General features: G+C 34.7%; 1 protein-coding gene across 5 annotated transcripts in view; it reads right to left on the bottom strand.

The window, feature by feature from the left end:
* Nucleotides 1–3,728: 3,728 nt before the first annotated feature.
* LOC128016055 (thymocyte selection-associated high mobility group box protein TOX) overlaps nt 3,729–27,683 on the bottom strand; it is a 110,514-nt gene continuing 86,559 nt past the window's right edge. For 3 of the 5 annotated variants that reach the window (XM_052600404.1, XM_052600405.1, XM_052600407.1), the window contains 6 exons: nt 23,698–23,931; nt 20,176–20,406; nt 12,892–12,972; nt 8,631–9,017; nt 7,183–7,319; nt 3,729–6,472 (listed from right to left, as the gene is read on the bottom strand). In XM_052600404.1, the coding sequence (XP_052456364.1) occupies nt 6,430–6,472; nt 7,183–7,319; nt 8,631–9,017; nt 12,892–12,972; nt 20,176–20,406; nt 23,698–23,931 (1,113 nt within the window). In that variant the 3' untranslated portion in view covers nt 3,729–6,429. The remainder of the gene's footprint in view (nt 6,473–7,182; nt 7,320–8,630; nt 9,018–12,891; nt 12,973–20,175; nt 20,407–23,697; nt 23,932–27,683) is intronic. The other 2 variants (XM_052600408.1, XM_052600409.1) reach the window with 1 other exon arrangement.

The following is a 27,683-nucleotide window of genomic DNA, read 5'->3' as shown; positions in this document are numbered from 1 at the left end:
CAGCGCCAATTGTATTTTTGCTCAAGTAAGCTTCCTGGAAATATTCCATCTTAGCTGCTTTTATTCGAGGCAAATGTAGTTATGAATTTTAAAGCAGGCTGTTATAAGTGGAGGGAGAGAGAGAGGCTGGGAACAGAAGTCTGAGTAACGCAGAAACAGAGAGAATTTCTCATTTCAGAGAAAGAGAGAGAGAGAGATGCATTCTATGTAAAACTTGAAAGGTATGTAATCTTGTGCATATATATATATATATATATTAGTGGAAATACTCTAAGACATCCAAGGCTTTCTTCAGGAAACTGACCTCTGTAACCTCTGAAGGTGTTTCGGTGTGTTCTGCATTGGCTTTGACTCAGTCTCTGGGTATGAGTGACCGCTGCTGGGGTGAATTCGGGAAGGTGTCTGTTATTTGGATTGTCTGGGTGGATGTGGGCAGCTGAAGCTAGCACCACAAGAAAAGAAAAAGTCAATCAACTGTGAGAGGGTTTTTCTGTGTAACGCGGACTTCCTCCCACGCAGGGGAAGCACGTTCACACACAGCTATCAGCAGCACGATCTGGACACAGTGTGGTGTTACAGTAAACTCAGGTGGAGCTCCTGACTGATGAGAAGAAATAAGGGTCCACACCCACAAAACACAGCAACTCTCCTGACAGCAGTTTGCATTTTGACCACATATTTGCAGCTTATATTTCACCCAATGATAGAAATTATATTTGGCAAAAAAAAAACAAAAAAACAACAACAACAACAGCAAAAAAACATTAAGCCTTTTTTGGACTAATATTTTATTTCGTGATAAATAAATAAAAAAATTAATTAATAAATAACTTTTTTTGCACTTTTGCATATTTTTTAATGCCAATTAAGTAAATTTTGACTGCTAATTTGTAATGCTGTAATGGGGAAAATGTTATTTATTTTTGAAAATTTATGTGTTCTTGACATGTTCTATTTTATTGGATTAAATCATTTTATTCCCTCATTTGTGGAGATAAACTTCAAAAGAAATATCAAGAACATGTGCAGCTAATATTTTATTCCTATATATATATATATATATATATATAGCAACACTTTGACCACAAATTTTAATTACAGTAATGTGAGTTTATGTGTACATTTATTAATTTATTTATTTGAAAGCCCATATGTTAATGCACTTATGAAACTGGCCTAGTTGCACACAGTTTTCTTGGGTTACCAAGTCCTTTTTCTGAAACTTTTCATTTTTCTGAACTTAAAAAAAAGAGAAAAAAATACTAATAAAAAGGCATGAAAAGGAAAAAGCAAAGCTCTTATAAAAGACAGAAACTGAAACTCTTTTCTTGTCAAATCCGCCCACGTTTCCTGAGTGCGCTCTCGCTCTTTCTCTCTCTCTCTCTCTCTCTCTCCTCTAACAAAAGACAAGTCAGAGAGAAAGGTAGAGGAAAAAGACTTAAACTAACCTCCCCTGTTAAAGAAGAACAGACCAGTTACACATGTGGTCTCGTTAGCTCAAAATGTTGACATGGAAACCATAGCACATACGTTACATGTGTGACATCAAAGGAGGAGAAAATGACAAGAAACAGAGAGAAGAAAGCTCCTGTCAGAGTCTGTTCAGTGCACGTTGCACCGCAAAAGCTCAACCGCAGAAGTGGAAAGTTTCCATGTCGCAGGTCATTAACTGTTTGTCTGTTCAGTCCCAATGTCCACCGCAACGTCAAACCCACTGTAAATGCGTTTGATAACAATGCTCGGTTTTTAGATAATGTACTTTGTCAACATGCAGCTCAAAAGGACTTTATAAATTTCTATGCTTAGTGAGTTGATCAGTAACACTTTAATGCATCATAAAGGTGTTCGTAATACATATTTAATTTACTATAACTTTTCATAATTAATTGTAACCAGAGTTAAAATGCAATATAAAAATTGCAGGTTTGTTTGTCGTTTTTTAATGCATTGTATTTATTAAGGTTCAACAATGTATTTTAACAGTGGTTCATGAGATTATACACTGCATTATAAGGTGCATTACAATGCTTAATTAATGCATTAAAGGGGTCATATGATGTTGCTAAAAAGAACATTATTAGGTTTAATGAAATGTGTTTATGCAGTTAAAGGTAAAAAAAAAAAAAAAAAAAAAAACATTATTTTCCACATACTGTACATTTGTGTTGTTTTTCCTCTATAAGCCCCGCCTTCTAAAACCCACTGATTTTTTACAAAGCTCATCAGTCTGAAAAGCGAGGTGTGCTGTGATTGGCCAGCTCTCCAGTGCAACAACAATACTACAATGAGAATAAAAGTTACGCCTTCTTTAATTGTGTGAACATCTGGGTGGCGTTATGCAAATCTTCCCACATAGTGATGTAGACATGTGGGGGCGTGGTTAAACGAGCTGTTTTAGGAGGGAGTGGATGAGTCTTAACTTTGATAAAGAATACCTCTTTGGATTTGAGAATTAGTCTTTGCAACTTTACAGATCTTCTTTATGCACCAAGAGCTTGTACCACTCCAAAGAGGAAGGAGAAATTGAAATCGCATCATATGACCCCTCTAAAATTACATTAATAATATAGCATTTATCCTCTTAAATGTATCGCTAATTCACCTTGCTTTTTAATCACCTGTCAAATAGAGACTCTTTCCACCATGCAATTAATTCAAGATGGACACTTTCTCCTCATGTTGAACATCACGTTTTAATGCATGATTTTCTTGTCCTGGTAAATCTAGAGGAGCAACTTTTGAGATATCTGAAGTATAAGATGTCATTGCTGTCAATTGTAAAACTAAAGCGATATCCTTATGATTTTCATTTGTATGCGACATTGTTAGGATTGAACTTTTCGGCATGGTGATGTAATATCAAGGTTTTCCTTGTTTTATTGTAATACATGCAAACAATAACTTGCACACGATTGCTCAATGAAACTGCACCTTTCTATCTCGATCCCTCTATGTTTCATTAAGATTATATGACTGAGATATTCCTCGTAATGTGTGTCACAGCATGGAATGACGATCCTGGTTTCCAATTGTTCAATAATGATCTATCAGCCAATTCAACACTGGAAGAAACACACGCCACAATATGAATAAAACATAAACGCGGGGCGGCCAGGCAGTTTTACTGTATAGCCTCGCTTGTCAAATGCCTCTGAGAAAACAAAAAACAAAACACTAAACATATAATATGAGAAATGTTATAAATGGGTCTATACTTTCAAAAGCAACCACAAAACCAAGAGATTTCAGGTCAGAGTCCACTTAAAATACACCATATGGATGTTGTACCGCGGTAAAAGCACAAGAAGAGACATTTAGCGTTCATGATCCATGCTGTGTTATGGCATGCAAAGTATATCACGTTTTAAATGAAATAATAAGGCACATGAGGTTTTATGCATATATACACATGCATTTTTTTTTGCATGTATTTTACGACAACTGAGCACATTTTGACCACAAACTTTAGAATGAAAAATGTTAATGTAAAAAGTATTTCGTTTTTTATTATTTTAAAATATTTTTTTAATGATATTTATTTTTTATTGTATTGTTTGCATTGTTTTATTGTGCTTTTGTTCTATTTTTGGGATCTTTTCATTTTATTAAATCATTTTATTCTCCACTGAAAGGAAATACACATATTGAGGACGTGGTTGATTTTAACACCTGGTGTACATTAAAAAACAAACGAACAAAACAAAACAAAAAATTCCCAACCACAAAGATCTCATTTAATGTTTTTATTACTGACAAAATGAAACAAAAAGGCATAGTGACACAAAATGACCTGGCTGGCAAGGAAAGAAAAAATAACAGCATTCAAAAATGTTAAAATAAAAAATAAAAGCAATGTCATCATCATCATAATCAAAAAACACAAAAAAACAATAGATTTCAAATATTGTAGTTTTAAGCAAAATTGATCTCATTTTGTTCATAAATAGAAACCTGTTAAACATTATTAAATATTAACTAATGGGCAACTTGCTGATAACAATTTTAAAATAATAATCATTGCTGACTTTACAAATAAAATAACTACAATTGGCAGGTTTGTACACAAATTAAACGTCTTAGAAGATATTCTTTTTGTTTAACTAAAAATAGTATGCTACAGTAGAAACAAAGATTAAAAGAAAACGTTCGACTAAATGATTTTAATTTTTTCCCCACAAAACTTAAAGATGAGATCAACACAATAGAACATCTAGCAAAAGCTACTAGAAAACTATAGACCCACTGTTGGTTTACTGTGTGCTGTATTATCTCACATTGAGAACATTATAGTTCACCTTTACATGTTATATTGGTGGATTTAACGTCAGTCAAGACCAGGCAAAAGAAACAACCCGATTTCAATAGAACTACTGCTTCAGGCTTAAAACAAACTCTATGCAAGTACACAAACATGAAATGTGGTGCATCATCTGGGTTGTCACATTAACATAAACTCAAGAGAATCTTGCTGAATCATAAGGTTAAATGGCACAAACATTTGGAAACTGCACTTGCAATGTGTGGGCCAAGTGTTCACGTCTGTGTACTTGTGTAAAGTATGTTTCTGGCCTTTGACCTGAAACTGGAACATCTACGCTCCTATTCGTTGCATTTAGAACCTGAGAGTAAATCGACAAAGCTGATCAAATCACCTTATGAGTTTGGCTGTGAACATTCTTCGTAATACCATACATTTGCGTTCTCAGACTTATGGAAGCATGTTCCTGCCACTGAATAAAAATAAAAAAGATAATTTTGAGTATACATCTCTCAATCTTTCGAAGAACTGCGTGATATAAACTTGAAATTCTGACATGGTCCATGTAACGCTTCACAGTTCAATTTTCAAACCAAACATTCTTTTTTGTTAAGCTACTCAATAAATTTTCTATTTTTCTTTTTTTTTAAGCTTAGGATTTATTAATGATATGATTATTGGCTACTATTTACAGACAAGCAGTATAGCCCAGAATATGAAAGCAAATTTTTAATTGTGCCACATTTTAAATTGTGCCAAATTATCATTTCTTCAGTCACAATTTAGTAAAAAGAAATGAAAAATTTGACATTTTAAAATAGAAAAATGACTTTTCTTCCCCTCACGATTCCGACTTCTCAGAATTGGGAGATATAAACTTGCATGAGTTATAAAGTTCAGTTCAATTGTGAGTTTATGTCACCAATGTGACTTTATAATTCGCAAATTGCATCATTATATCCTACAGTTCTGACTTTAAAACAAGCAATTGCAACTTTATGTGCCTAGCAATTCGGACAAACAATAAAAAAAGAGTTTACATCATGCAATTCTGAAAAAAAAATTGTGAGATACAAAGTCATAACTACGTTCTTATTTTGTTTTCAGTGGTGGAAACCAGTTTCCATATTAAGTCGTGTAGGAGCTTGCTTCAGAATGAAAACTGAGTCTCCGATGAATCAGGGAGCCTAAATGGAGAGCCAGGTCATGCAGTCTTTCAGTGTTTTTGCCATAGATCTTTTTATGGGAAATCACACCAGTGAGCACAGATTTTAATGCAAGATTGTGTACGTGTGGAAACACTCTTCTGATATCACCTGCACAGGCTGTTCAGTTACACAACGCACAGATACACTCACACACTCATTCATACCGGCACGCATTCACAAAATACCATTTAAAATACAAATCAATGAATTATGTCATATTAAAGAAGAAAAAATATCTGGACTTCATCTTCCCAATTTGACCCCCAAAAAAGTGATATTTACAATCACACTGTGACAGATCAACAAAGACCTACACGGGTCTTTAAAATTACAAAAAGAAGTTGTATTTATCAATTTTTCTTTTTCCATATTTTCTTGTCTATTTTTAATTTTTTATTTTTGCGTAAAATTCACAGAGTATTAGTTGAACAGCAACGTATCGCACTCAGAAGAGTATTTTCTCTAAAGTAAAAGACCTGTTACCGGCCCAAAAGAAGCGCTATGTTGCAAGCAGAAAATAAATAAAAGTACAACAACAAAACTAAAACAAAAAAATAAAATAAAAATGAGACCAAGAGGAAAGTAAACTGAGAAACTATGAGGAGAGTTTTCCTCTGTTTTAGTTAAAGCTCATTTGCCCTGAGGGCCAGTTTAATGGTAGTTTGCTTTATTTATTTTTTTTATTTTCGTTTTTTGTTATATACATTTTTTTTGTCATTTTCTTTTAAGTTTATTCAGAGGTGGGGTGAGTGCTCTCTGAGGTCTCCGACGGAGAGGCCTGTACATTTTTAAGTGCTCTTTAAAAATGAAAGGATCACTAGTAGTCTTCAGAACGCATACACACACATCCTTCTAAAAACGAATGAAAAATGACACTGAGGGAAACTGATGATGTCTGGGAAGGGTGCCGGGGACTCCCTGGTGTTGTTTCATCTTTTCTCTTTCCGTTCTCCTTGTTTTGCTTCAAGTGAGGTAGAGTGGCTTATCCCTGCCTATCATACTGCCACTGTGAAACAATGAGAAACAAATGAGCGTCAGGAAAATGGTCATGTCTTACTTCAAAAAACAAAACTCCAAAAGTTCTCCTGAGAAGTTTTTTGTCCAAACATAACAACTGTGTCATGATTCACTTGTCCACATGACACTACACACCAAAATTCAAACCAATCTGATGAACAAAAATAAAAATATTAGGCAAAATATCTGAGGTGCTTGATTCTATACAACTGAATTCAGTCATAAAATATAATTTACTGTATAACATGCAATGTCATGGAATTGATCAAATGTTGGATGAAAAATCAATAGAGGGTCAGTACACTTAAATCAAATCACTAAATGGACTATTGTCTGTTGATATTATTGTAAAAAAGTTTTAATTTAATATATTTTTAATAAATTGTTTTTATGAATTAAAATGCTTTTTGATTATTAATTAAACCATAAAAATTGAATAAAAAAAAACAGAAAACATGACATGAGGGTGAATTAATAATGACATCATTTTCAGTTTTAGGTGAACTAGTCTTTTAACTTTGTTATTTTATGTTTGTTTTTTTTGCATTGCATTGCTTTGCATTGTTATATTAAACAATAAATAATTCATGCCGCACAACTCTCAAACCACACACATGCTGCCTGCACATGCTCGCCAAGTCCCCTGAGACTATGACACACACAGACATACACACACACACACACACACACACTGTTTACCTGCAGTGGTTTCCGCCACATTCCCGGTTGCAGTATTCGCTGTCCCAGTCGGGGTTCTGGCCCACAGGGTTCGGAGCTCCTGGAGACTGAGACCCCCCCACGCTCTTCTGATACTCTGACTGTAAGTGAGAGAATCCCTGAGCGAGAGAAAGAATACACATATATTATCAACATTCATATGCAAGTATGAATGAATGCTTAGCCAATGCAATGTAAGTGTGTGTCCCTGATTTACATACTTAACATACTAAACTGGTGCACTAAATGAAAAAAATTATAAACATGCTAATTAAAAATATAACTTGCAATTTAAAATATTCTAAGAATTAAACCTATAATTTGTTTCTCACTTCTGTTCAACAGTTGATAAAATGTTTTCTTTTATTGCTTCACTGCTAAACACTGATGGTGCTTTGGAAAATCAGACCTTTTCACTTCACACAACGTCTTCTGATAAAGACAACACCTCCTAAACAACACATCCTCCACCCCAGTTCTCACTTCATCTCATTTCACCTTACACTGCATCCGCTTACTGCACGCTTAAAATGATCTGTCCTTTTACAACTTAATTAGGTAACCCTCTCCCAACAAGATTTGTTCCTGCTAAAGTTCTGAACCCCGCTATCACTGTCTTTAAAACCAGGAGCTATACACTGTGTGTTTCATTGTTTTTTCCAATAAAATAAGGTTTTAATTGACAAGTTCTGAATGAAATACCACCATACTGTTTACTGTACACTGCATATACACATTGCATGCTTTTTTCCCCAAAATAGTAATTTAAGTTGTAGCATAGATAAATGTTGCTAAAGTCACGACTGAAATGGAATGAAATATATACACTGCACACTCACACACACACTTTTAAGAGCAGTATGCAATGATAAACATTTCTAGAGCTGTATTCACTGCATACTGTGCATACTACATTTTTTTTTCATTAAGCAACAATAAAAAAGAAAAACTTAAATCAACTGTAGCATTGATAAATGTTACTATGACCATGTTTGGAATGGAAGATATGTTGTAAATTAAAAAATTGCAGTATGCAATAATAATGCATTGTTTAGTTTCCTGCACTATGCAACAATATTTTTTTATTATTATGGCTGTTTACAATGAAACACTAGAGTACTGTTTATTGCATAGTGTAGAGTTTGCATTGTATATGACTTATTATTTTAGTTTGTGATGCACTATGCATTATGCAACAATAACAGTAAAGAGCCAGACAGTATTGTGCAACCTCAATGAGAAAATGATAGCAATAATAATTTCAGATAAAAACACGTCATTTGTATTTAGAAAATCATATAAATCCTGGAAATGGAAGAATGCATTGTCTTATGTGATACAGTAGGCAAATTTCTGTGCACAAGTATTCAATGGCAGTGTGCAAGTCATAAACACAAGCACGTGCTGCGTTTCCCAGCATGCACACTAACCTGCTGTCCTGGGGGTGGGGAGTGCAGCGGACCCTGGAGGCCCATCTGGTGAGAGATGATTGGCTGCGACTGGACCTGCTGCATGCGGATTGGCTGGTTGAGGAGGGAGCCCTGGTGCAGAGAGAGCTGCTGGTGGAGGGGAGGGCTGATCTGGAAGGATGCTGGGGGAGAGGCACTGAGCGTGGGCAGCATGGCCGAACGGGGCAGGCCGTGTCTGGGAGCCCCCGCCGCGTAGCTCTGGAGGTCCGAGAGAGGAAAGGGGCTGGGGCCCAGGTACGGGGAGGAGGGCTGGGGCGGGACACTGTACAGGGAGGCGTTGGGGCCCATCATGTGTGACGATGGCTGACTAGACTGGACGCTTTTGCTCTCCACCGGGTCACTGTAGCTCTGACAGAGAGAAAGACACAGAACATGCACATCATATTTATGCATGCTTATATAAATACTACTATATAACAGCAGCAGGTGCATGAGTTTAAACACTCTCAAGCTTCACATTTCCCACCAATTCATCTTCTGCTTTAGTCACAAATACGCTCTTAATCCTCAAAACAAAAAAATTGCATAAAACAAATTCATGACCAAAATGATGCATCGTTTTCTAAATACTGAATACTGTCATTAGGAATTATATTATCAGTAGAACGACATGAGTGAGGAATTGACAAGAAGTATTGTCTTACACTGTAAAAAATTACTTTTAGTTTAAGTTGTAAACAAAACAAAGATTATTAAGAAAATACTATTTTCAGTGTTAAACAAGTTGCACATTTAATTCTGTTACTTGCCATTTCTTTGTAAATAATTGTTACATTTATTAGCAATTACTGAGTAAGAATTGTTTCTAAACACTATATTCCACTGAACTATGAACCACAAATATACGATGACATGCACCCATCACTTTGTGCAGCATTGGTCTGCTCACTACCTCATTCTCCATTCTCATTCTCCATCCTCATTACCTCATCAGTCAGTTAAATAAAATCATTGCTCTTGAGCCCTTTGCCTCTTTAATCAGACCTAATAAGCTTTGTTTTTGCACTAAAAAAACTTTTATCTGCACTGTTGTTCACTTCATTGATTTGCACTTTATCTGCCTTTTGCCTTGCACTGCTTTATTTAACTTTATTTTTCATTTTATTATATGTCTTTTTTAACATTCCCTTATTGTATAGTTGTATCTACATTTTATATTTTGATCTAGATTTTTTTAGGCTTTAATGTTAATGTTATCTGTGTGCACCGGGGGTCTGAGAGTAACGCAATTTCGATTCTCTGTATGTATGTACAGTACATGTGGAAGAATTGACAATAAAGCAGACTTGAACTTGAACTTGAATATATATATTTATTCATATAGAATTGGCAAAGACTTCAAAACTTGATCACCCTTTCCAGCATGATTTAAGAAAAGCAACTTTTACTTCAGTGGAAATGAGACACAAGATCTCTTTAATCTCTTCAGCAAAATTAAGTCTCTTACTGTACTTCTCAGAGAGTTCATCATATCTTCCTCCTTTTCAATGCATATAAACGCATCAGTGAAAGCACATGCCAAAAAACAGATTTTGATGAAATATTGCAATGAAATATGGCATTTAAGAAAGGCATCTCATGCTGCGCTCAGATTTTCCAAGATCCAAATCTGCAAGATCTCAAAACGTTTCTCACTGAGTGACTCATCTATTTGTATTTCTCCTGATGAATTTCAGGAGAATCATTTCATTAAATGAATTATAAATGAGCATTGTCTTTGAAGAGGTTGTGCAACAAACTCATGAAACACGTGCAGGATCGTGCAGAACCACAGTGAGACGGAAAACTGCCAGCAATCGCACAAACACATCTATCTGTGATTTATCAAGCTGAGAGCGTGCGCCTAAGACAGGGCATTGTTTCATTACTGTTTTACACAGGAGCATGCATCGCAAATAGCAAGATGTATTTTATATGTCAGTGCGTGATGGCCAGTCGCTCGTCTTCATCAGCTATCACCATCATAACACCTCAGAACATCTAAACATGATCAGAAGATTGAAGGACAATCTTTCGAGAAAGAGAAAATGAATGAAATCCAAATGAGAAAGTGTTTTTTGTGTGTGCATCTGCTTCGAACATCTCTCTTTAAATTAAACAAGAGGAGATTGTCCTGAACATACATCCTCTCACACACCATATGAGCAGCTTACTCTTCATTTTCACCCAAAAATCTAACTTCTGTCACCATTTACTCACCACTAAATCTGTATGAGCTTCTGTTGAACACACACACACGCACGCACGCACGCACACACACACACACACACACACACACACACACACACACACACACACACACACACACACAGACACACACACACACACAAACATTTTAAGGAATGTTGGTTGCTGGTACCCATTGACTTCCATAGTATGAAAAAAAAACACCTATGGAAGTCAATGGGTGCCAGAAACCATTTGGTCAAACGTTCTTCAAAACATCTTCTTTTGGGTTCCAGGTAAGACAGAACTTCATACAGGTTTTAAACAAGACAAGGGTGAGTAAATAATAAAATAAGTTTGATTTGTGGGTGAACTGTCCCTTTAAGTATCTCCGCTGTTCTTAACTAGATGACATTATGACATATCATTCTGATTTAAAAAAATGTAATGTCAAAAAATGTACTTTTACACACAAACACAAACCCATGTTTATCAAAAACCTACTAGACAGAGAAGCATCACGTTATAAAACAGCAGCAGGTGCATGAGTTTAAACACTCTCAAACTTCACATTTCCCATCTATTCTTCAAAAAACAGAAAAGTGCATAAAAACCTAATTTATGACTAAAAAGACTCAGTGTATGTTTCAAGTTTTGCGCTGTGAAAACGATGTGGATTTTAAGTTTTTCTATCATATTTTCAATGCATGAGAGTATTCAAACACATCAATCAAAGCATCTGGCAAAAACAGATTTTGACGAAATATTTAATTACACGCAATGAAGGACGAGAAAGGCGTTTAATAAAAGCCTCGGAGGTTGATGAATACTGTATTCAGGGCTTAATCAGCGCTCTTGTTTCGGGCCAAGGAGCTCCGAGAGCGAGGTATGGAAAAGGAGAGAGAGTGTTTAGCATGAAAATGCAATTTGCGTTTTTCAAAAGAGAAACAATGAATGTAAAATTAGTGGTTTGAAATCGCTTGCGTTTTATTATGCAGATGAACATATGCAATGAAACGACAGATCGTGCTGATTTCTGCTCATTTGAATCTGTCAAATGGATTTGCTATCGATTTATGGATAACGCAGACGATGCAATGTAATAGATTAAAACAACAGTTAACATGACAGAGATGAATATCACTGCCACAATTATGTATAAGGTTTGAGCTAAGGATGCTATTTTTGGGATTGTATGCCAACAGAATGAAGAATGAGCGTCTGAAGGATCAGTTCACACAGAAATGAAGAATCTGTCTTCATTTATTCTCTCTCATGTCACTCCAAACCTGAGATCTTTACTGTGCAAAATCAGTGAATAATCAAAATATCTGTCACAGTGTTTATTTATATGCCATTCTTGCATTTAGTATTTATACTGTTTAGGTTTCATTTATTATCTATTTCAGTTTTAGTCAATTGAATTTCAACTTTATTTTTTTATTTGCTTTTTAATCATCTTATTTTATTTCAATGAATAAAACAGGTTTTAATAGTTTTAATTGTTAAACATAACAACACTGGTCCCAAAAAACATCATCAAATTATCATAAAAGCTTTAAAATCTTTAAAATCCATTTTTATAACTTTTTATATTTCTACTCAACTTTTCTTAATTTTTCATTTTTTTTTTAATTTTTTTCTTAATTTTTTTAGTTTAACTTTTTAGTGTCATTTTTTTATTTATATCATTTTATACACTTTTTATATTTCAGCTTTAATTTATTTCAATTTGATTTGTAGTCATTTTAATACTTCAACATATTTTCTGTCATTTTTCATTAAATTTTATTGTAAGGACAACATTTTAACATTATTAAACACAATGTTGTACAATAGTTTCAGCTTTAGTTGAATGTAACATCACTGGTCTCAAAAAACAACATACAAGTGTCATAAAAGCAGTCTATGTGCTGTATATTACTAATAAAGATATATGATGGACTGATCTGTTCACACACACTGGCGTCTCTTCCCATGAGTCTGTGCTGAGACCTGTCGTCTAATGTTTACCCCCCCCAACACACAGCTATCTCAGACATGAACCTGTCCTTACCTTAGAAACCAGACTGGCTCGGTACGCTGCCAGGGCCTTCAGGTACTCCTTCTTCGCTGCTTCTGTTTTCCGTTTGTATGCCTGCGAGGAGACCAAACACAACTGTGAATAAACACACACACACATCCATAGGTGTAATGGTTTTTATTCTGTACAAACTGTATATTCTATGTCCCTTCACCAACCCTACACCTAACCCTAACCCTCACAGGAAACTTTGTGCATTTTTACTTTCTCAAAAAAACTCATTCTGTATGATTTATAAGTGTTTTGAAAAATGGGGACATGGGTTATGTCCTCATAAGTCTCCCTCTCCTTGTAATACCTGTGTCATACCCATGTCATTATACAGAGTTGTGTCCTGATATGTCACAAAAACATGCACACACACACACACACACACACCCACACACACACACACACACACAAATACAGACACACACACACACACACACAAATACAGACACACACACACACACACACACACACACACACACACACACACAAATACAGACACACACACACACACAAATACAGACACACAAACACACACACAAATACAGACACACACACACACACACAAATACAGACACACACACACACACACACACATACAAACACACACACACATACACACACACACACACACACAAACCTTTCATGCTCTATGATTTTGTTTTATTTCCCAGTATAAATCAGTGTTTCTTTTATTATTTAGATATTATTATATATTTTTTTCCAAAAAAAATTCTGTTTTAATGTTAATTTACAATTTTACATTTTTAGCATTGTTTAGAATCTACATCTATATAGTTTTTATATTTTTTTCATTTCAGTTATTTAGTACATCAAGGTAAACTGAACTAAAATGACAAATGGTGCATTTTGCATTGAAATACATTCATTCTACATATTATTTTATTTCAGTTCATTTTGTTTTTTCAATCATTTTTTATGTTTTTAATTCCCATTTCAGTTTTAGTTTTAGTTACATAAAATAAATCTTGTTTAAATCTAAACATTTTAAAATCAAGATACATTTACTTCAGAAATAAAATAATATCAGATATTGTCTTGTTTTCTGAGAAATGTATCAAAATGAAGTGTTTAAACTTAAAATAAGAGAAAAACTAATCAGTCAATGTGCTAAAAACAAACAAAAAAACTAGTTTTCCCTTTCAATTTTTTTCTTTTTCAGAAACCACTTTTTTATCCTGTTTTAGGCATAAATACTAAATAAGAAAATAATTTTATTTACAGTGTAATGCATTATGCATATTGCATGCATATTGCATTTTAATCATTTTATGTGCTTTTTTATATTTTATTTAATTTACATCTTTTTCAGTTTTAGTCATTTCAACACTTTTATTTCAGTTGACCCCACAGATATTTTTTCTTGTTTTGAGCATAAATACTGAGTAAAAAATCATCTGTTTTTTAAAGTGCATGCATGTGAATGTAAATGCATTTGTCATATTGTAAGTAAATGAACTACATATTTCCAACAAAATCATTCTTTCTGGGTTAATACTGAGGAGTCCATTAGAAACCAGAAAGGTGTATATAAGTCTACATCCCACATCAAAGAAACAGCACAAAAGAAAAGGCCGGGGACTGCATTTACTGCAGCCTTATGCAAACACAGTGAATGAAAGTCAATGCAGGCTAATGTAATTGCCTGTCAATCATTTCACCATTCTAGAATTACGGTTTCCATTTCTTTTTGGCAACAAGTGCAGCCAATTCCCTGTGAAACTAGGACGGACATCAGAATGATTTCAGCTGATGAGAGAAACACGCTTTAAAACAGTGACAAAATATGTCACGCTGCTTTCAGACACATCCAGACGACAAACGCTAAATCACAAGCAGAGAAACTGAAGGAAAAAACAGCGTGACTTAACAAGATGAATATGGCTGCGGTCCCATGGGAAGGAGGAAACACAAATGAGATCTCCTGAATATCTCAATGAGATTATATGGAGTGCAAACGCTTCCTTAAAATAAGAGCCGGAAATCTCACGTGTGTCTACGGTTTACGGCACTTCTACTTTCAGTGTAATTTAAATAATAGATATGAAAAAAAAATAACATTACAGGAATGTGCCACATTTTCATGATAATGTCACAATGAAAAAAAAAAAAAAATAATAATAATAATAATATTATTAAATGCATTATATATATATATATATATATATATATATATATATATATATATATATATATATATATATATATATATATATATATATATATATATATATATATATATATATATATATATATAAAATGGTTATGTAATGGTTAATTTTTATTTAAAATGCAATTTTTCTAAAAATTTAATATAAGTGTATAGATCATCTGGAATATATCTGGACATGATCTTATCAAATATTTTATATGTCAAAATTATAAAATTTACCCAGAAATATTATACAGTAAGATAAAAAACTATATAAAATAAAAAAATCTAAAAAATACAAAAACAAACTATAAAAGACACAAGAACTTGTTTATAAATAAATTAATTAATAAATAAATTTATATATATATTTCTAGAAGTGCCAAATACTGTAATATTAAAATAATATAATAATGCCTAAATGATTATAAAATACTGTTATATTAAAATAATGTGAAACTACAAATAACAAAATAATGAAAGAATAAACCATAAGCAAAAAATTTAATAAAAATAATAAAATATGGAAATAATTCACAAATATAAAAATGTTTAATTTTAGATTTACTTAAAAAAAAAAAAAGACAACCAGAACTTTCTAGTAATTTTTACAATTATAATAAAACAGCAAATGACAAAAAAACTATAATTTATAAAAATATAAACAGCAAATAACACAAAACAAAATGTAAAAAAAAAAAAAAATCAATCAAATAAATGTAAAAAAAAAATGTTGCCGTTGCTTTATCTAGTTCTTGTAGTTTCTTATTTTACAGTTGATTTATGAGTGTAAATGAGGTTTTTAATTAAGTCAGCACGCTTGAACCTTTAATGAGAAGTTGATTTTAACCAACATTTAATCAACACAACAAAAATAACAGCCTCCAAACAGGAACACCTTCATCCAGGTGAGTTTGTGACCTTAACGGTTAAATATTGAACGAGGTGGTGTCGATTTTTAGTAGTAACGAACTCCCGAGGAGCTCCCAGCAGCTTTGGTTTCAAATTAATTTAACCTCCGCTAATGAGTGGCCCTAACGACAGCAGCTCTTAAATAAATTACCATGCCTAAGGATTTCTAATTATTCCAAAGTGAGCGGATTCATTAGCGATTGAAGCCGTCAGAGAAGGAGCAGGTCGCTGTGAGTCGGAGGAAACAGAGCATGTGTCGGCGTCTTCATCGTGACACGCACAATTAGCGGTAATTATACCGTAATGAAATGTTCTTGTTTGATAACCGGTTAATTATGGAAGACAATAACCGCTGACACGGTGAACGGGCGTAAACCCGGAGGAGAGAGAGATACAGAGATTTTTGGAGAATCAGAATCAGTTGTAAATATAATAAAAACACTGGAGTATGTTTATCAAGAAAATTCCAAGTGAATATATATATATAGTGCTGCTTTCAATACTTAAAAACATTTAATATTATATATTTTTTCACATTACAGTAATGAGAATTGGCCGGAGAAATGTAATGTAAAATAATAAAATAAATAAAATAAAATCCTAAATTCTAAACGTAAAAATTAATTTATTATATTTATTATAGTAAAAATAAATCAAATTTAAATAATGATTAACTATATTCAAATAATGAGATAAAATAATGAAACAAATATAATAATCAATTAAAAATGTAAAACATATATTTTTTTGTTATTAAAATAATTATAAATAATATTAAAATAAAATAAATAATAAAATAAATAATAAATAAAATAAAATAAAATAAAATAAAATTAAATTAAATTAAAACCAAACAAAGCCATAAGAACACATGTGTATATGTGTGTAGAAGTGCAGATCCTGTCCTTAATCACATGTGTGTATATGTGTGTAAATGAGTGTGACTGGAGCTCTGAAGCTTCTCTAACCAGTAAATAAATGTTAGGGAATGAGGGCTTACGGCCTGCGCTTGAGAGAGCGGCTGGAATTATGTCTGTTCAGCCACCGCAGTTCTGCATCATTTAACATATTCATCATTTACGTGACTGACAGGTCAGGGCCATCACTAAAAGAAATGACAGTCATCTATTGGAGCAGAGGCCTATCAATCATCCTCTAATGGCCCAATCAGAGCAGCTCTAGCGCAACTCCTCCTGCTCTGCTCTCTTCACACAACACTTGTTTGATTATGAGCACTAAAGCTCATCAAATACAGCAAAAAATTACTCAGATTATTACAATAAAACGACAAAGGCATAATATAAAATAAAATAAAATAAAGGAAAAGGAAAATTAAAAAATATAGTTTTTTGGCATAGGATTTACTTTGAAAATATTTCACTCAGAAATTGCTGGGAAATTTCACAAATGATTACAATAAAACAGAAAATGACATGTAATAAATAAAAAAATAACCAAAAAAGGTTGCCCTAGTTCTCATGGATCATAAGCATCAAGGCTTATTGAAAATGCCCTTAAGAGTAAAAACATAAAAAAATAAAATAAAAAGTTGCCCTTATTTTCATTGATTATAAGCATTTAGGCTCATTTAATATTTCCTTAAGAGTAAAAAACCAAAATAAAATAAAATAAAATAAAAAGTTGCCCTTGTTTTCATTGATTATAAGCATTTAGGCTCATTTAATATGTCCTTAAGAGTAATAAAATAAAATAAAATAAAATAAAATAAAATAAAATAAAATAAAATAAAATAAAATAAAATAAAGTTGCCCTTGTATTCATTGATTATATTTAGGCATTTAGGCTCATTTAATATGTCCTTAAGAGTAATAAAATAAAATAAAATAAAATAAAATAAAATAAAACAATGCTCTATATAAATGCTGTAGGATTTACCTTGAAACCATTTCCATAAATAAAATGGCAAGTAACACATTGAATTAAATGTGAAATTCTGAAGTATAAAAAATTCTTATTTTCTTCATTCAACTCCACTATTCTTTGTTTTATTTACAACATGCGTAAATCATTTTCACAGCCTTCTTAAAACATGAATAGCATGCCCTGATAACTCACATCAGTCAAACAGAGTTTCTGAAGCAGCCTAATGCACACATGCTGTCTAGATAGGCAGCTCACTAGGGATTGAAACAGAGCCAAACGTTCAGTGAAAGCTGCTACATTAGATCCTGCAGAACTTCCAGTTGAGCCGAACATCAGTAGCAGGTGATGATGATCTCAGCGAAAGATGACATAACCAGCACTAATCAGTGAATTCATGACCTCCTCGGCCGTACGGATAAAGCTGAGTCACGAAGGAACAATCCCAACTCTCTCCAGAACGAGAGGAAGAGTCACCTTGTTATCCCAGATAAATAAAAATGACAAACAGACGCCAAGGACGAGGCTTATTATGCTAGGAAACAAACCAAACGGAGCCTAGACGTTTCCTACATCTGAGTTTTCCGGCCGCCGAAGGGTTAAAATGCACAAACAATAAGATTGGGGAGAGCAGATGTCCTTGAGGGGAACTGAAGGGCGCCGGGTGATGGCTAATCTCGTATTCTCAGCATGATCGAATCACCAGGCAACAGATATAAATAAAAAGAGCCCGGGAAATGAGGAATTCACATTCAAGGGTGTCAGCGGCAAAATGAAGATTCATGGTGAAGAGGGGAGAGTGAAGGAGGCAAGAATTAACTGCAAATAAAAAGGACACAGCAGCTCTCAGAAGAAGAAGAAGGGTGAGCGAGAGAAATATCAGTCGTGAGGGTGAACGCGCCGCACTCTGTCACCGAGGCAGGTGCTCTTATTTGACATACAATAGCAGTCGTGTGTTATTGAGGATATGCTAAAAATACAGCGGCCCTCACACACACACACACACACACACACACATACTTCAGTCGAGCTTACTGTATACAAGGCTCATTACTGACACAAACACACACACTTACACACATCTGTACAAACTAAAGAATCACTCAACACACACACACACACACAAACACACACACACACTGACTGCAGAACCATCTGTCTACACACTACCATTCAGATGTTTGAGGAGAAAAAAAATCACTTTTTATTCAGCAACGATGCATTCATTTAATCAAAATGATTAGTTTATCTGTCCATCTATCCATTTACTTTAATCCATCATTTCATATATCCATTCCATCTACTCCATCCTTTCACCCACCCATCCATCCATTCATCCATTCTTTCACCCATTCATCCATCCATCCACCCATTCTTTCACCCATCCATCCATCCACCCATCAATCCATCCATCCATCCATCCATCCATCCAGCCATCATCCATTCACCCATTCTTCCTTTCATCTGTCCATCCATCCATCCATCCATTCAACCATTCATTCATCCATCCATCCATCTGCCCATTCATCCATCATTTCATCCATCCATCAATCCATCCAGCTATCCATCCACCCATTACTTAATTAATTCATCAGCCCATCCACCCTTCCATCCATCGATCCACCCATTCATCCATTCTTTCACCCATTCATCCACCCATCTATCATCCATTCATCCACCCACCCATCCATCCATCCATCCATCCATCCACCCCTTCATCCATTCTTTCACCCATTCATTCATCCATCCAGCCATCATCCATCCACCCATTCTTTCACCCATTCATCCTTTCATCTGTACATCCATTCATCCATCCATTCACACATCCATCCACCCATTTATTCATCGATCCATCCATCTGTTCACACATCCATCCACCCATTTATTCATCCATCCATCCATCCATCCATCCATCCATTCACCCATCCACCCATTCATCCATTCTTTCACCCATTCATTCATTCATTCATCCATCCAGCCATCATCCATCCACCCATTCTTTCACCCATTCATCCTTTCATCTGTCCATCCATTCATCCATCCATTCACACATCCATCTACCCATTTATTCATCCATCCATCCATCCATTCACCCATCCATCCACCAATCTATCCATCCATCCATCCATCCACCAATCTATTCATCCATCCATCCATCCATCCATGGTTTTGTTTCTGCTTCACTCTACCGTACAAATGTCTCAGACGAAGCTGGTACTTAAAAGGAATCCTCTACAACTAAAGCTCCTGAGCAATAAAAGAGCACCTTCTGAGCTACAAAATGCTGTTCTGAATCCACTCACTTGTTTCTGTTCCTCTCCCAGACTGTCCCACATGGAGGCCACGATCTTAGAGACGTCTCCGAAGGTGGCATTGGGGTTCTGACCCTTGATGGCGGCTTGAGTGTCCCTGAAGAAGAGTGCGTAGGCTGAGACGGGCTTCTGCGGCTCGTTGGGGTCCTTCTTCTTCTTCTTCTTCTGAGGTTTGGGCTTGGGCTTCATCATATCAGAGGAGGGTCGCTTCTCTCCTGTGATCTGAAGGTGAAGAGAAAGAAATTAAATGAGTGAAGATGCATTTATTTACCTCAACAAATCATGCAATTCAGCAAATACAGTCCACTGCTGCATTCAGACACTGTGACTACAAATCAACGCTGGAAGTCATTCTAGTTCAGCTTCTTTAAGAAAATGAAATGAAATATTAAATGCATGTGTAGTTTGTTGATATCTAAGAGTTCTTCGAGTGCATCTACACTCACAGACTGTGTATCCCAACATGCACTGCTGTTCCAGTCATATGCGTGTTTGGCTATGCAAATGTGGGTTGTCTTTTATCTGCAAACATCATGAAATAAAAATGGGATGCACTGAATTCCAGAATGCTTTCAGTCAAGCGACGGCGCCGTAATCTGCTCTGACAGTTCATGAACTCTCTTCAGTGCTCTGAAACATTGCGGCTGAAATTGCTTTCTTAATGCACAGAGTCCAGCAGACGTTGTTAATATCCCATTTGAATCAGTGCTGCATCATCTCATGTCTGACTAATACACGTTTCTTCATTTAAAACCGCTCTGCATTTAAAATAAAGAAACACAATTGCATTATTTAAATGAGGATATAAACAGAGATAGAGAGAGTTGTGGTAAGAAACAGAGGAACAATACAACTCTGTTAAAGCAAACGAGTGAAAGAGGTTTCTAGGGCAGAACTTGATGGTTAGATAACATCATTCTCTCTCATCAGCATTTGCAATGTAGCAAAATAAAAAAAAACAATAATTTGAAGAGAGAGAGTAAATGTAGCATGAAAGGCTGGCTGATGCTCCATTAAAACAGACCGCTGTATAATCTCCATACACATCTGACTTTACATGTGATTTACATGATGATCACATAAAACAACACTGGTGTCATTAACCAGACTCTAAATGAGTTTAAAGGTCAACATGAAATTAAAAACGACATTTACCTTCTTAAATGATGTAGTTTTGACCAGGGTCAAAACAACACTAAAAAAAAAAAAAAAAAAAAAAAAAAATATATATATATATATATATATATATATATATATATGCACACACACATTTGATACATGTATCAAAAATTAACATTAATTAAAATAAAATATAATAATAATAATAATAATAATAATAATTGTTTCCAAGGCAACATTTCTCAATTAAGCATTATTTAATAACATAACAAAAAAACACAAAAAAAAACACACACAAAAAAACACATTTTAAAATATATAATAAAAATAATAAAGATATACATATTATAATTGGAGATTTGTTGCATTTGCGTAATATCTTTAAGGTACTAAAAGTGAAAACATTAATACATTTAAAATTCACAGACTTTTATCGTTTGGGAAAATGGACCAAAATGGACATCATTATGTTTATAGGGGCGTATCCAAATGTTATTTCATGCATATTTCCAAACAAAAGGATTCAATTAATGCATGCAAAAGAACATGTTCACATGCATGAAAGCATAATACACACAGATGCACACACAAGGTAAAAAGCAACACATGCACTTTGGAAACAGACTGGAATCCTGCCATTGCTTTGGATTTATATACATTGAAATTCACAAAAAAAATAAAAATAAAAATGAAATCCATGAGCATGCGCCACTTTCCTGAGGAAATTTAAAAGCGATGTGTTTGTGCCGGTATCACAGAGTTTAAATGCATTAGCATGCATTTGTACGAGTCAATGAGCAGAACTGTGTTTGCAAGCATTTCCTGCAAAGGAAATACCAATGGGACTGAAATTTGCTAATTGTTCCCGTTGTCCAGACGGCATTATTATTAAAATCCACCAGGATTTCAGGCTGACTGAAAAACTTCTTACACTATTTCGACTGGCTTTTTAAATCTACTCAGACCAGGTATGGTTGCACCGGACTTGTGCTACACTCTTCCAAAAGCCAATGAAGAACAATGTAATTTAAACATCATGTAAGTTAATTCACTCTTTGTGTTCTTCAATCCAATTAAGCATGCAGCATCATGATAATGAGGGATTTCGAGCTGCCTGCGCATTACATGCAACATTCAAATTAAATTCAAACTGACACTTCCAATAAAAAGAGAGGATGACGGACAAGCAGGAGTAATTGGTTTTCTGGGACAATGAAAATGAAAAGAGGGATAGAGAGGGAGAGCAAGAGAGAGAGAGAAACAGTAATGTTTTTGCCAACAAATCACAGTGAACAAAAGACGTCAAGATGTGAAGTTAAAATGCAGAGATTTGTAAACACTACTGAGACACACGGAAAATCGTTTGCTTTTAAATAAAGAGGGGAAATTATTCTCAAAGCTCTCAAAGTCTGCCGTTTATGCTCCTCTATAGAGCACAACAGATGGAGATTATGGAAGTAAAAATCACATTAATTCTTTTCCATAGAGGAGCAGATATTTAACGAAAGCTTATAAACCTTTCGAGACGGATCTGCCGTGAGATCACTGATGATCTATGATCCTGTAGCAAATGTGATTTTAACTTTGCTTGCGTTTGATAGCCAAATAATTCTGAAGAGAAAAATCCACCAATCAGAGAAGCCTCATTTACCATTGAAACTGAAATAGTGACGAAAGAGCTATTATATATAGATTGAAGTCTGTTCTGTTCAACAAGATTGCATTTAAAAAAAATCAAAAATACAGTAAAATTGTAAAACATTTTTACAATCTAAGATAACTGTGTTCTAGGTGAAAACTAGTTAAACTGTAATTTATTTCTGTGATCAAATCTTTATTTTCAACATCATCTTCAGCGTCACATGATCTTCAGAAATCATTCTAATATTCCGATTTGCTGCTCAAGAAACATTTCTGATTATTATCAATGTTGAAAACAGTCGTGCTGCCCAACATTTTTAAGAAAACGGTGAAAAATTAAATTTTTCAGGATTTACAGATGAACAAAATTCATAAGAACAGCATTTATTTAAAATAGTCTTTACTGTCACTTTCGATTAATTGAATGCATCCATACCGAATAAAAGTATTAATGTTTTTTTCTTAAAATAGCTTAAATCTTACCATCTTTACAACACGTAACATTAAGTAACAATACTTTTACAGCATGTTAAATACGTTTAATGTTAATTTCCATATACCTTTCAAGTTATACAGATCGATACTGGTTAATATATTGTGAAACAAAACACATGAATTAATAATGAAGAAAGCTGTTAGTTCATGACACCTAATGCATTAACAAATGCTCCTGTAAAGTACAATCAAAGGAGGAAATGCTCTCTAACGTGCCATTTCATGCTGTAAAACGCCACGGCTTTGTTGTTCCTGTACCTTTGAGTGGTACTTTGCTTCCTCTTCCTGGGCGGAGCTTGAGGGGGAGGGCGTGGCTGACTGACTTCCTGAAGATGACGGGGAACCGTGCGTAAAGGAGCCTTGGCCAATCTGAGAGCTGAGCTGGGACAGGGCGCTCATGGGGTGGGGCAGTATCCGGGCAGATGGGTTTAGCATGGGGCTGTGGTGGGCACGGGGGTAATGACTGCCCGCTTGCCCCGCAAACATCTGCATCTAGGGTGAGAGAAGAAGACCAGACTTTACCAGGAGGAATTTTGAAACGAAAAACCAATTGAGGCCGATCTACAAAAACACTAGCTTCTTCCCTCACCCTTTGAAGCGTCCGTCTGATCGCCTAGTTTAGCTAATGACTAATCTATAATGCCTTCTGCACTACAAAGCGGATCTCTTAACCGATATACGTTCACACAAACACACACTGTATAAAGTTGTGCCGAAATCGCAGTGCATCTGAACCCTGGGGTTTTGAACGTGTCCTTTATAGTTTCAACCTGACTTGTATCATAAACAGATTAGAGAGAGATCTCGATAGATAAGCGCCATTTACAGTAAGTCATCAACCACACTCCTCTCAGCATGAATTTCAAAGCTTCTTCAGAAAGCCACAACGCCATTGGTGCTCGACCCGGAAGCATCCCAGAGCAACCACAATAGTGACTTGACTACTAAAAACAACAGTAAGAATTCACCACATGAGACCTTCATATAAGTAAATAAATCATACATGCATAAACAGTTATGTAAATCACCATATATAAAGCAAATACCACTTGTGTGTACAGAAGGGAAGTCGCTGAGAATGAACTTTAGCCAAAATGCAGTTTGATCACAGGGCGATTCTAGTGCATTTTGCACCTGGTTAACTTTACATACATTATTATTGCCATATATACAGTACATTAAAACAAATACCCTGTTTATATATAATATATAAATTAACTCGCTAGGAAGTGCAGTTTGTTGTAGTGCATTTAGCACCTGTCAAGTTTTTGCACCAATTCAATGCACAGTGATGCAACTCTTATTTTACATGCATCTACAGTAAAGTGAACTACATTTGTATTTACTGAACAAACTGTGGCTTAAATGCAATTTGCATGGGGTGATTCTAGTGCATCTTAGTGCATTTGACACCTGGTTAAACTTTAGTGCATTCAAATACAATTAATATTTCATTAATATTTCCATAAACACTGTACAGCAAATTCCTCGTGTATATACAGCAGGGAATTCGTTAAGAATAAACTAGCCAAAATGCAATTTGAATGGCGTAACTCATGCATTTCAGTGCATTTAGCCCCTGCACTGGAATGCAATGCAACTCCTTATTTTACATGCATCACTATTACCATATACAGAGTAAAGCAAATTCCCCATTTCTATTCAGAGATAATTCGAAAAATAATAAATTGTGGCTGAAATGCAAGTTGCATGGCGCAATTCTACATCCCGTGCACCATTATTTTAGTGCATGCATTTAGCACCCATTAAACTTGATTGTGGGTGTTTAGTTAATTAGACACCGTTTTTTTTTGCAATGCACTTCTCATTTGACATACATTCATGCATTTCTACCACTAGCACAAAGGAAAAAAGATACAGATACTCTCTGATGAAGCCAAGCACTGCTAAATCAGTTAATTTGCGAAAAACGCAACGGCTCTAGTTTCTCTCAAATCACAAAATCCTCTCAAATGAAGCATCTATAACTCATGTATTTTAATATTTCACCATGTTTTACTTCCATCGCCGCTCTTCAAAGCATCTCATCGGGATGTCGACTGAGACCGGTTGTGTTCATTTACACATAAATAGGAATACTTAGCCAAACACGAATCAAAAAGAAACAGAAAAAGAGGGAGAAATCTGATGAACCAGCATTAAACATTACAAATCAACTCTGTGCTTTTAAAATGATTAATGAAGTCTGGCCCGAGCAGCTCTCTGTAAACATTACCGTAACGCCCGTGATCTTAGCAAGAGCTTGTAATAGTGCTAATTAACCTCTCAAGACTCACTAATAGATGAAATTTAAAATGAAAGAGCAAGAAAAATGCATGACGTTCACAAACGCAGAGCGCTGATGTATTATCTCCCGGACATCCTACTATGTGTGGCTACAAAAGTGGACCTGAAACAAAGGCTTTCCTCGTTTAGACGTCTCAGATCTCAGATTCTCACCACCTCCAGCCTCAAATCACATTTCAGCAACACCATTAGTTCAGTTTTCAAATGCAGCGAAGTAGCTTTAATGTTGGAGAGAGAGCGGGGGGGGGGGGGGGTAGAATCCATTAATTTTCCATTTTCCGTGGAGTTGCTCTTTAAGGGCTTTCACAAACCAAGAAGCATTGAAAAACCAATTAATCAAACATGAATGGCTTATCATAGCAACGGCAACCCCATTTCCATAGCAACCGCTGCCGGCCAAGAGCATCACCCTGCTCTTTAATCTGGGCACCGAAAACACAAAAGACAAGAGAGAGAGAGAGAGAGAGAAAGATGACCAGTGAAGCCAATGTGAAGACTCATTGAGTTAATTTTCATATTACGGACGAATTCAGTGATTGTAACCTTTTTTAGGACAAAATGTAACATGTAATGTAACTTGAAAACCATCCATCAATCACAGTCTATTCTCTCTCTCTCTCTCTCTCTCGCTCGCTCGCTCGCTCACTGAATAATTTATGCTGTTTGTTTCCAAACCATCATTGCGGCGCTTTCGTCCCGTTTGAAATTCTGAATATGATTTCTAATATGCGTTGAGCGGAGTTACCGGCCTCTTTATTGCTCAGAAAAAGCTGTACAACAAATAAAAGCAAGAATACAGTGAATGAATGCACAGGAAAATCTCTGAATGTGCCGAATACTCGTTTCCAGATGCATAAGACGATGCAAGTTCATCTGCTATAGTTTCTCTCAAATTGAACAAAAAATTATTGTATTTTAATATTTCAACGTTGCATTTTCATAGCTGCTCTTCAAAAATCATCTTGTCTTTTTAAGATTACTGTAGGATGTATTAAATGAAAATACTAGGCTATTTCAATCGTTTTACGCGTAAATTACAAATTTAATTCAATTTGCAAAAACATTTTGTAATTACTTCTGAAATTTACAAGCAATTTCTGGATAAAAATGGTTTCTACATCAAGGTGTACCTTCAAAACAACACTTATTAAAATCAAGCAATTTTAGTTTAGTTTATTGGTAACACTCTACAATAAGGCTTAATTTGTTAAAATTAGTTAACGGCATTAATAAGCATGAAATAATAATGACAAATATTTTTAAAACAAGTTTCACTCCAAAAAAAGAAAGAAAGAAAGAAAGAAAGAAATGTAACCAGTGTATAGTGGAGTTAATGCAAATTTGTAACATTTAATAACAGATTATTAAAAACCAAGAGTTAGATCTTTTAATATTATTTAATTAACATGAATTTTCACTTGAACAAAGATTAATAAATAATAAACATATTTCTCTTTGCATTAATGCATGAACCGATGTTAGCAGTTTATTTATGTTTTTATTTAATATTTAAAAACCAACTAAAGAGCTAGAAAGACTGACAAAACAACAACAAAACATTGCAACCAAAATAGATCTAAAAACTAGTTTTGAATGATTTCATCATCAATATCCACTGTCTTTCAGATTCAGAGTCAATGCCACCGTTTTGTCTTTTCTTTTAACATTAGACTTGTATTATTTCCGTCACACTATAAACTCATTCCTCTCATATTTCACATTAAATAAACAATTTCTAAGTCTTTGTGAGAGCGTGGCCGGCCCTTTGTGGTTATTCCAATCCACATTCACTTTCAATTTATTTGGAGTCACGGTTATAATCAAAAGAATAAAGACGTGCACCTTCGGCAAACGACTTCTCTCTTTACCGTCAATTTAGACAAAGCAGTCGGCGCGAATCGTTAAACAAACAATATACTGTCTGCAGCCTGCTTACT

The sequence above is a fragment of the Carassius gibelio genome, chromosome A6, assembly GCF_023724105.1.
Source record: "Carassius gibelio isolate Cgi1373 ecotype wild population from Czech Republic chromosome A6, carGib1.2-hapl.c, whole genome shotgun sequence".
NCBI classification, from domain to species: Eukaryota; Metazoa; Chordata; class Actinopteri; order Cypriniformes; family Cyprinidae; genus Carassius; species Carassius gibelio.
This window is presented reverse-complemented; position numbering and strand designations above follow the sequence as displayed.